General features: G+C 40.7%; 1 protein-coding gene across 2 annotated transcripts; it reads left to right on the forward strand.

Annotated features, from left to right (window-relative positions):
• The first annotated feature begins 79 nt into the window (after positions 1-79).
• Positions 80-5,595, forward strand: SRSF7 (serine and arginine rich splicing factor 7). 2 transcript variants are annotated; one of them, XM_027113344.1, is made up of 8 exons: positions 80-247; positions 1,276-1,456; positions 1,721-1,897; positions 2,766-2,840; positions 2,935-3,045; positions 4,274-4,327; positions 4,882-4,917; positions 5,295-5,595. In XM_027113344.1, the coding sequence occupies exons 1-8, from the start codon at positions 220-222 to the stop codon at positions 5,347-5,349; spliced, it is 717 nt and encodes a 238-aa protein (XP_026969145.1). In that variant the 5' UTR covers positions 80-219; the 3' UTR covers positions 5,350-5,595. The 2 variants fall into 2 exon arrangements, with proteins under 2 accessions (XP_026969145.1, XP_026969146.1); XM_027113345.1 differs by having other exon boundaries at positions 114-247; positions 2,935-3,036.
• The last annotated feature ends 5,804 nt before the right edge of the window (positions 5,596-11,399 follow it).

The raw sequence follows: 11,399 nt of genomic DNA on the forward strand, positions 1-11,399 counted from the left end.
CGCCGCTTCTCGGCTGTTTCCTTCCTCCTTTGTGCCGCGCAGAACGTCGAGATAACGCATGCGCAAAGAAACCCAGCCGCCGCATATATAAGCGCGAACCCAGGCTTTTCCTCGTAGTGCCGCCGGGACCGTTGGCGACTGTTGCTGTGTTGTAGGCTTTGTAGTAATCGATCTCTGGGCGCTGCGAGCTGAAAGAGCCGAGCTCGCAGGCCAGTCATCATGTCGCGTTACGGGCGGTACGGAGGAGGTAAGAGGGTAGGGGCCAGTGAGGGACGTTGCTGTGGGTGTAGTGAGTCTTTAGAGCCGTGAGGTTGGCGCGGCGGCTGGGAGACTGTTATTCCGCGTGCGTAATGGCGGCTTCGGCGTACACCATACGAAGCCGGAGACGGCAGGGGCGGGGTATCGAAGGAGGACAGGAGGTGGCTGGGGTAGGTCTGTGCCGGGGTTGATATCTATTCTTGGGCATTTTCGTCTCCCCGCCCAGCCCTCGATCCCTGTTTTGTTGTTGCCCTTCTTCGAGCCGCCCGCCCGTACCTCACGCCCCCCCGCCCTCGGCTGCCATTTTGCGCACATTGACGACCATGGTGGCGCATTTTCTTGGCGCTTTCCCGCCACTTTGGCGGACAGATGTGGTCGTAACCGTAAAAGGAGTGAATTTAAGACTGAACAAAACTGGCAGTTTCGAACTGCGTGTTCTCGTCAGTCGGTCGGACTGCTGAGTGGGAATGGAGACATAACATGATCTTTAGGTCTGGCGGCTGGTGTCTTTTTCTCTTGGATCTCTGTCGAGCGCGATTTATACTCTGGGGCGGGGGACTTGGAGTCGTGGGCGAGCCTGCGCCTGGGGCGGTTGCCGCGGACGATGAGAGCCGGCGCAGCCCCGCTCTCCCGGTCTGGCTTCCGCCGGGGCCAGCTCGCCGCCGACGCCGTTGCCGCCGCCGGCCCGCGCGCGCTCCTGGCGCGCCTGGGCCTACCGGGCCGCGGGGGCGGGGCCGGGGCGGATCCCGCCCCATGCCTCGGAGTGTCCTACCACGCGGCTGTGCTTGTGTTTTTTGGAGGTTCCCCTCCACCGCCCCCATTTGAACGTTAAGAACTTTGTCGTACGCTTAGCTTTTCAGAAATGTACGGACTTGTTGGTTTTAAGGCTAAAGTCAATCCTTGAGAGAGCGTTAAACATGCTTTGCAGTCTTAAGGATGGACTCTTCTAAGGCAAAGAATTCAAACTTAAGCCCGTTTTTTCATAACATACATTTTTCTATTTGCGTTTTTAAACAGAAACCAAGGTGTATGTTGGTAACCTGGGAACTGGTGCTGGCAAAGGAGAATTAGAAAGGGCTTTCAGTTATTATGGTCCCTTAAGAACTGTGTGGATTGCCAGAAATCCTCCGGGATTTGCCTTTGTGGAATTTGAAGATCCTAGAGATGCAGAAGATGCAGTGCGAGGCCTGGATGGGAAGTAAGTAACATGTCGGTTATGAAACTTAAGTGTTTGTGAGAATATTCCTGTGCTAAGCTTGGATTCTGTTGTCTGGAGGAGATTTTAAATAGTCATTTTATGAAGACAGGAACTGGGGAACAAAGGTGGAGTTTGAAAGGCTTCTAAAGGTATAGCTGAAGCTTGTGAGGGCAAAGAGTGGTTGGAAAGTTCTAAATATAGGAGTCACGTGTTTTGTTTTGTTTTGTTTTTAAGCATTAGAATTTCTTTGTTTTTCTTTTATAGAGTGATTTGTGGTTCCCGAGTGAGAGTTGAACTATCAACAGGCATGCCTCGGAGATCTCGTTTTGATAGACCACCTGCCCGACGTCCCTTTGATCCCAATGATAGATGCTATGAGTGTGGCGAAAAGGGACATTATGCTTATGATTGTCATCGCTATAGCCGCCGAAGAAGAAGCAGGTATTTATTTTAATAAAGGAGTGGTTGGTGTACTGGTTAATCAAGTTAATTTTCTTATTAGCAAGGCAGAAACTAGTATTTTTCTATAAACTTGAATGTTAATTGTACAGGTGTATTTTACAGTTTTTGTTTAATTAAATGTTAATGTATTAATAATCAACCTGGTCAAAACCTTTCAGGTTTCTTCGTTTGAGTCAGTCGCCTTGATTCAGAATGTCACGAGCCTTATGATATCATGCTGAGGCGCCTTGCAAATCCGACAATTAAGATCCTCCTAGACCTTGAGGTGATCAGCATAAGAGGCCAGATCCCCTCGAGTCATCTACACCTAGCTTCACCTTATTCTTTAAAGGGCAGAAAATTTGAGACGGTGATCGCCGTAACAGTAAATTTGGCTTACAATTGGGGCCCCCTCCGGTTTAGAAAGAGGAACACCAGATTGACCACATTCCCAACTAGAAAAATCTTCTTGCGTCAATCAAGCCTCACCTGGCTCATTTGGCTGTCAGTTTGATCGTCGTTAGATTGAAGAAAACATCTAGATGCAGCGATCGGCTATAGATACTTCTAGATCGTCTAGATCTACTAGACCATGGGCCAAAGAGGGTCGACCTGCAAACTTGCAAGGTTTATTTTAAATACACCTTACAGTGTTTTATATTATGTAATTCTAAGATGTAATTGAGCTTTTAACAAATCTTTTTTTAGGTAGTTAAAAAAAAAAAAAAGACAACTAATAGGCCCAGAGTTTATTTCCAAATGAGACACTAAGTTTAAATAGTTTTGAGATTTGATTTCAGCAGAGGCACACGAACTCTAAAAAGGAGTTGCCATCTAACATTTTGCTTTTTTCTGACTTGAAAAATAGGTCACGGTCTAGATCACATTCAAGATCCAGAGGTAGGCGATACTCTCGCTCTCGCAGCAGGAGCAGGGGAAGGAGGTGAGAGATGTTGCTTAATTCAAGTTTTAACAAGAGATTAAAAAAAAAAACTTTAATTGGAAGTGGACTTAAACAACTTTGATTTAATTTTTAGGTCAAGATCGGCATCTCCTCGGCGATCAAGATCTGTGTCTCTTCGTAGATCGAGATCAGCTTCACTCAGACGATCTAGGTCTGGTTCTATAAAAGGATCGAGGTATTTCCAGTATGTAGCACCTTTTTTTCCCCTTATTTGTATTTGGATTGTCACGTCTTAATGACAGCAGTGGAGTATCTTAAGGACCTAATTGACATGGAATGCTTCAGGAAAACGTTGAATGTGTACACGTCCAGATGAAGAAAAGCCCAACTAAAGACTTTAAGGGCTGTTACAGAGGTGATAGAGGAGGGTCCAAAGCACAAATCCTCAAATCATTCCAGTGAACACTCTGGGTAAACATGTTGGAAACTTTTCTGGAGTCAGCTTGTATCTGTTGTATAGGTAAATGATAATAGCACTAGAAGATGATAGTTGCCAGATACCTGGTAAGAAACCCTTTAGAACCAGGAGGAGATTTATTTAGAGTTAGAAGCAAGTTAAAACAAAGTTTCTCTTTGGAATGGTGGGGGTGAGTTTGAGATCATGGAAAGTTTGTTTAGGGTAACATACATATGGATGAACATGGCCTGTTTAACCAGATACTTGGGTTAGACACTGAAATTTAAAAAGTTAAAAATCAAATTAGGCACCTCTGCATTTTTTACTTCCTTTGTAGAAGACCTTAAAAGGTGATGGAAATGGATAAAATTCTAGATAATGATAGTGCTACTCATGTGTCAGTGGTAGGGAATGCTACTGGGAATTATTACTATTCAGTAATAGCACAGTCTTTATAAATTCAGGGATTCAAAAACCTGTGGTCCAATTGAAAAATCTCTGGACTCTATAGATAAATGCATTTAACTTGGTTGCAGGACCTCAAGATGTGTATGTCGGCCTGATTTGGTTTGTGTGACAAATAGATGGCCCTTGAACCATGACAGTTTGTTGGTGATCCAAGAACAAAGCCTTACCCAATCGTGGCTTTTCACTTAGCTTACCACCTGAAGAAATGGTTTCAGTTCAGGGGGTTGCTTTGATTCTTTTAAGATAAAATACCAGTTTTTCTAACGAACACCATATATTTCTTTTGGATACTCTACACTGTTTAAGAATATACCTCTGTACAGGAACTGTGACAACCCAACTCATGATAGATAATTGAAAAGGTGGTTCTTTATTTGATAACAGAACTTACCGAAAGCAATTACTTGTCCAGTCTTGGACTGATATATGGCATCTTGCTCTGTTTTAGCCACTATTCCTAGCCTATCTAATAAGGTACTCAGTAGTTGCTGAAGGAAATTACTCCTATGGACTAATTGGTATAATTGTATTTCTGTTTTTTATTAAGATCCCGGTCCAGGTCGAGATCAAGATCCAGGTCTCTTTCACGACCAAGAAGCAGGTAGGGTAAAAATCTCATTGATGCTCTTCTAGTTACATGGCACCAATATCCAAAGTGTTTTTGAATTGCTGACATTTCAAGTGTTAGCTGTAAGCTTAGGTGTTGAGTAGGAACACAATACCTTATTAATAAACCAAACTTTAGTATTTCATTTATACATGGCCTCTTCTGGCTGACTTCCTTGGACAAGGGTGTGTCAAGCTACAGTGAAAAAGAAGTTGGTGAATTTGGGGTTATAGTAAGTCCTGTGTTAGAATTGATAGATGCATGGAGAAGCATTCTGAGTTCATGGTGCTTAGAGTAGAGTGTAAAAGATTATTTGTGAAAAAATAAAGCAGTTCGCTTATTTTATGAAGAACAGGTGTTATAAGATTAGCTTTTGTTAGTGAGAAATTGGTAGGTTCATTTTCAGTTTAACTGCAGGACAATTTAAGGTCAAGACAGTTTGGGGGTTCATTTCGTGGTATTGTGACTTAAGGGGTTGGATAATACTTTTTCTTAATAGAATTTCTCTTTAATAGAATTTATTAATAGAATTTCTCCTGTTTTGACAGCCGATCGAAGTCCAGATCTCCATCTCCAAAAAGAAGGTAAGCTAAATAATTTGTTGCCAGATCTTAACTGTCAGGTGTGGCCTCTGCAGAATTGTTTGCTTACTGCCTGCTTTCCGGGCTTTGAGCTCTTTGGAGAATTGGTGCTATATATTAAAATACTAGATGCAGAGTTTCTTAGGTGATCCAAAAAAAAAAAATCCCCAAAATTCAAGTAGTTGTTCTCTTTAACTAAATTTTGTAATATTCTTGAAGAAGCTATTAAGCCTTACGTAATTTTTTAGACTTCTGCTGTAGGAATTTACTACTTTTGGCCACCTTTGAATTTATTGAAACTTGAGTTTTGCCCTGACATATATGCAAGAAGAGTTTCAGTAGACACTAATTGGTTCCAAACCTAATGTTTTTCTTTTTAGTCGTTCCCCATCAGGAAGTCCGCGAAGAAGTGCAAGTCCTGAAAGAGTGGACTGAAGTTCTCAAGTTCACCTTTTAGGGAAAAGTTATTTTGTTTACATTATTATAAGGGATTTGTGATGTCTGTAAAGTGTAACTTAGGGGAGGGTAATTCAACCATCTAATCAAAACGGATCTGGACTATTACTCTGTAAATTCACAGCAGTAAGGTAATATAAATTTTTGTTGAATGTATTAACATCCTATGGTCTGAAAATGTGGGTTTTTATTTGGCACATTTAAAATAAAATGTTTCTAATTAGATTTTTGATTTGTGTTCAGTATTAATGCTCCTCAATTTGGTAGCCTTCAGGAGTCAACCTTGATATTAACCATATTCATACAGACCTACATTCAAAGTTTAATGGTGTTATTTAAGTTTTGAACATCACTGAATAGTATATATACACTTGGAAGATTCCTTTCTACGCTTAGAGTTTTGGGTAAGATGGTAAGAACTCGAGTGAGTCCCCCTTAGCATGAATGCATCATGACAAGTCCCTAAATTAATCTATTGGAGTTGGCGTCATTAGATGTTATCAGGCTAATGATCTCTTTTGTCAGGCTATAGGGACCACTGACTTGCTATAAAGTGAGCGCAACAGGAACTGAGCAAGAGTAGCTGGACTTAATGCTGGAGAAACTGATTTTTCTGAAGCCTATTTAAGTATAGTAACTAATTGAGGTTTTCAGCCTATTAGATAGGATGGTGTCAAATTCGAGTTCTCCATTCTAGGAAGTTATACTCAATGTTCTTTTGTTTCTTTGTTTTCAAACATTAATCAATTTTATGCCAAAATTTTTGCATGTTTGAAGAATTGTCTGAATTTGGGACAAAACATCTTCATGTAAACCAGCTTTGCAAAATTTTCCAGCCCAGATATTCTCCTCTGTCTCTTCAAATGGATTGCCTTATTCTGAGCAGAGATCTGTTAATTCCCAAGTTAGGTTTTTCAGTTCACGAACACCAACATACTTTATCTTATTTTGCCAGGCTGGTGCAAAGTAATTAAAGATGTCAATCAGAAATGTTAAAAAAGACTAAAGTAGTTTTGTAAATCCAACCTATATTTAGCAACACCTCATGTAGTTATTTTTTGGTAGCATCTGGTAAACTTCAGAATGTTAGAGCCAGTAGATTCTTTATTTGGACTTTAAATATCTTAAGTATCGTAGGGCAGTAACAATTTTGAGTTTTCTGGTCAAGCTTTTGGTGCAAAAAAAATTTAATGCTGGTGGCACAGCTGTCTGCCCTTGCTTATGCTTTTAAACAAAGTTATTGGATAACTTTACAATTTGGGAATACTGATCTGCCTCAAATTTATTTACTGGTCTGAATGATCATTAGTATGTTGGAAGTTTGGATGTTCTATTTTTGGAATTTTGACAACTGGCTGCGTTATATGGTTGGTATAAAGCTATGTGTGTAATCAGCAGGCTTATTTGTTGCACTTGGTCAGCTTTAATTGTTCTGTATTATATAAAGATAAGATTACTCAACAATAAATCTGCAGAGAATAAACAGTCCTGATATTCAATTTTTGGAAGTGGGAGTTCTGAGCCAAGAGTAGGAAGCATCCTGTAGCTTTGGGATGGATTACTAGCAGCATCCTAGAGATTAGTGTGAAAGGGTAAAAATGATTTGGAGGAGGGGTTAGGGGAAAAAATGATTTTAAGAAACAAGCACAGAAAATTCTATTTACCCTTATGGGAAAGAGAATACTGGGTGTATAGACCAACACCTTTTGTACCCTTGACTGCAAGTCCCGTACCCATGTTTAGTATACCTCTTAAAATGATACATTTGTTTAGTGCACCTTTTTTTTGTTTAGAGGTTGGGACTGCTAAATTGATTGTGATTGACTTGATAAGTGCTGGTCTAAACTCATTGCTTCTAAATTATTAACCTGGCATTGATTGGTAGCTAATTGAACACGTCAAGACATTGAGTGCTTTGGGCAATGAACCTTACCTTGGTTCTCTCTCCTAGGTATAGAGGTAGGTAAAGCATAACTCATGACTTCACTTTGGTAGTTCTCCTTTGGGCTTTGAATTAAGCTAAGTATCAAGTTAAAGTGTGGTCCTACCATTTTACCATGTCCCCTCTCCTGAGGACAAAATAAAATTTGAGGGGGTCTTGAAATACCATCAATTTGTGACTTTGCGTTAAATGAATGGTAGTGTGGGATTGTGGTTCTTGTCTTTGTGTAGCCTATCTCAAAGTCTCGAGGAACACAGTGATTTCCAGGATATATTAAGCTTAAGTAGGAATTGAAAGCTCTGAAACTGACATGTTGGCAATGAGTTATCAGTGAAGGACAGGAGCAAAGAATTCATTAGATCTGGCTCTGAGTGAGCAACAATTGCTTGGAGACCTTTGCAGGGGAGTGCTGTATAGTATAGCCTAAAAGATGTATGCATAATTTTATAGCTGGGAAGACACAAAGGCAAAGAAGGTCAAAGTAGCAAGAAATACTCGGGGCCTGGCTGGTATTGGAGTGTTCGGAGGGTGGTGAGAACTGGTGACAAGCCGAATAAATGAGACAAAGGTGCCTAGGTTTAAGGTATGGTAGTATTAAAGCTGTTGTATCCAGATCTAAAAGGTGGGGAAGAAAAGCACCTTTAGGCGGTTTCAAAGCCTGTTAATTTTTTTCACAACTTAATAGGTTTACGGGTACCATTCTAGTAAAAAATGTCAAAGGATATTGTCACTTAATCACAACAAATTAATACTGTTAAAAACCCCATCTCATACAAGAGGAAATGGGCTCAGGGAGATTGGTAACAATACTGTACTATTAACCAGCTAAAAGGTAGGAAAAGTTTGATTCCTACTTAATGGTTTCAAAGCCCTAACTTTTAATAAAGCACCTTACTGCTCCCTTAAAATAAGACCACATTATGGAAAAGTCAGGAAGTAAAAGAACAAAATAACTCTTGGTCTTAGTTAATAAACTTTTCTTTCCAGACTTAATGGGGAAAAGATGCTAGATAGAAGGGTAATTCTAGAGCACAGCCCTCAAGGCCACTTCTCAAACCTAATGCTTTTTACTTTTCCCACAGGCTGCTGGCCCAACCTATTTTCCATTTTTTGATTTGGTAATATACTCGATGTGTATACAGTGAGAAGGCTCCCAACCCCTGACTCTCAGCTGCCCAGTTACCTCCCCAAAGGCAACCATTGTTGTCAGTTATATAGCCTGAGTACACATAGATATTTTCTCTCTTTTTTAATATTAAAAAAAAAATTTTTTTTAGCCACACCACGTGGTTTGTGGGATATCAGTTCCCTGACCAGGGATTGAACCTGGACCCCAGCAGTGAAAGCTCCGAGTCCTAATCACTGGACTGCCAGGGAATTCCCACTTTCCTTTTTCTTTTAACACAAAATACATACACCTTGTTTTTCTCATTTAATATCTTGGAGATCTTTCATATAAGTAAAAATGGCACTTTTTTTTTAAAGTTGCATACTGTTTAGTTGCTTGGATGGTGCATAATTTATGCATTAAACTTTTGTGCCCCTTCAATGTGCCAGGTACTACTAGCTTTGGAATATAGAAGTGAACAAAGTCTTTATCTTCATGGAGCTGGAGCTCTGGAGAGACAAAATGAACAAATATCAGGTGGGTAATAACTGATAGGGAGAATGATGAAACAGAAAGGGTAGGGGATTGGTTGCTGTTGTGTAAAGGGTGGTCTAAGGAGGCCTCTGATAGCAACAACATTGGGGCCAGAGAGAAAGTTACACCAGCTTCTGAGGGCACAGTTCATGCAAAGGCCCTAAAGTAGTCTGAGCTGTTGGAGGGTAAGGAAGCCTGTAGGAAGTGAACAGAGGGGAGAGTGGGAAGAGATGGCATAGGAAGGGAGGGGATGTAAGATATAGATCATCGAGGACTTTGTGTCCTTTGGGAGGGACTCGCTGTTTTCCTTGGAGAATTCGAGCAGAGTGACAGGAATTGAATCAATTCCCTACAAATAGATATGAGGGTAGTTTCTAATTACTATTATAATGCTGCAGTAAATAACCTTGTACAATACATTGCACACGTGACCCTGTATCTAGGATAATTCCTAGAAGTTGAATTGCTGGGTCAAAGGCTCCAGTGCATTTATATTTTTGCTAGGTACTATTTGCCCTGGTGGAAATGGATAGGAGTGCCTATTTCTCTCTGACATTGCCCAATTGGTACACATGGTGTAACCACATGGTGGGCTGTCAACCTTGTTGATTTTTACCAGTCTTGTGTTGAAAAATGGTGTCTCAGCATAGCTTGTTTTAATTGCGGTAAAATACATGTTTTCCCCCCACTCTAAATTGCCGTGTGTTCAAGTCTGGTTTAGGTTTCCTTGCTCTCAACACACTGTTTATAGTAGGAGACTGTAATTGCCTGTTTACTTTTCCGTCGCTATTCTACCACAAGACAAGTTGTGACAGCAGGTACCGGGCCTTGTTCTGTTTCTTCATTGCCTAGTGCTTATTAACACTTAAATATCTGATGAATGAAAAGTGAATTCATGGATGAGTGAATGAATTCTAATCTGTTAAACCAAACAAAATTGGAACCTCCTCTCTTCTGTGAGACCCTTATAATTAATCACCATTTCAATTAAAAGTCCATATTTTCAGTTTAGCTACCTGTAAGACTGACTCCTGTCTGATCTGCCTGCAGGGGATTTAGATCCTTAGGCTGCTATTTACAATGCCCAGCTCTACTCTGCAACTCTAGTACAAGGTTTTTATCCCCTCATCTGGGTTAACGCTGAGAGTTCTGCTCAGAAGGGGTGTGGGGAATTTCTGTGCAGAAAGTTCTCTGCAGAAAGGGTACAAACTTACTAACACCCCAAGAACTGGTGAGCCTAGGTGAGTCAGCCTAACCTACATAAGGAAGGTCAAGTCATCCATTTCTTATGACTGTCAGATGCCTAAGGTTATGTCCTATTCACCTCTTTAGATTCCCTGGGTTCTTAGTGACTGAAGCTTGAAGATGGCTGGATGTGATTCTATACAAAGACCCTGTTTTTATCTTGGTTTATAATATATCTCTAAGAAATCTGGATTCTAGGAAATGAATCCTTTCGCTGCCAAGGATAAAATATCTGGCTGTAAAGAAATAATCTCTCTGGCAGAGGTAAAGGTAGATGGGTCTGTTTATCTTGGTCATTGACATTGTTGGACTATCACCAGAGTTCCTGGGCCCCTATAACAAGAATTCCTTTGCCTAAGAACGGGTACCCTGTGACTTTTTGTGTTACAGTGGCTGAGTTGAGTAACTGCAGACTGTAAGTGCCACAAAGCTTAAAATATTTACTCTCTTGACCTTTAAAGAAAATGTTTGCCAACACCTGGTTTAGACATTTCTCTTTTCTCTCTCTTTTTTTTTTTGGCCACGCTGCACGGCTCTCAGGATCTTAGTTCCCCGACCAGGGGTTGAACCCACACCCTCATCAGTCAAAGCCTGGAGTCCTAACCACTGGACCACCAGGGAATTCCCATGTTTCTCTTTAACTGTTCACAATCTTCAAAATAATTATCTCTGAAGATCTTGAGTACCAGGATTATTGGTAGGGTTGCCAGGGCCTTACCAAGACATACTTTTGATCTGGGAAGATTGTTTCTCTGTGACTCATTCTTGAGGAAGTACTTCCTGAAGCTAGAGAGCAAATTCTAGCTAAACACACTAATGCGCTTAAAATACTGGTGAATGTTATGAGGCAATAATGAGGAAAGCTTTTACACTAGGGCAGTGGTTCTCAGGCCTGGTTACAAATTAGGATCACCCAGGGAGCTTCAAAAATATTCTAATGAAATCAGTTGCTGAGGGTGAAGCTTGGGCATTAATATTCTAAATATCTCCCTTGGTGATTCTAATATACAACCAAAATTGAAAACTGCTGCTTAAAGACTAGTGCTAACCAGCTCCAGCTTCACTAGTTATTAGACAGACTGGCCTAGCTTATTGCTATTAGAAAGCAGCACTCACATGTGATTCAAAGGAGGATTCTACAATACATCCTCTAGGATTCTCTGATCCTTTCTCTAACCAAATGACCCTATGCAGGAATGG

The sequence above is a fragment of the Aethalodelphis obliquidens genome, unplaced genomic scaffold (genome assembly GCF_003676395.1).
Source record: "Aethalodelphis obliquidens isolate GAN/ISIS:26980383/991018 unplaced genomic scaffold, ASM367639v1 scaffold12, whole genome shotgun sequence".
Classification (NCBI taxonomy): domain Eukaryota; kingdom Metazoa; phylum Chordata; class Mammalia; order Artiodactyla; family Delphinidae; genus Aethalodelphis; species Aethalodelphis obliquidens.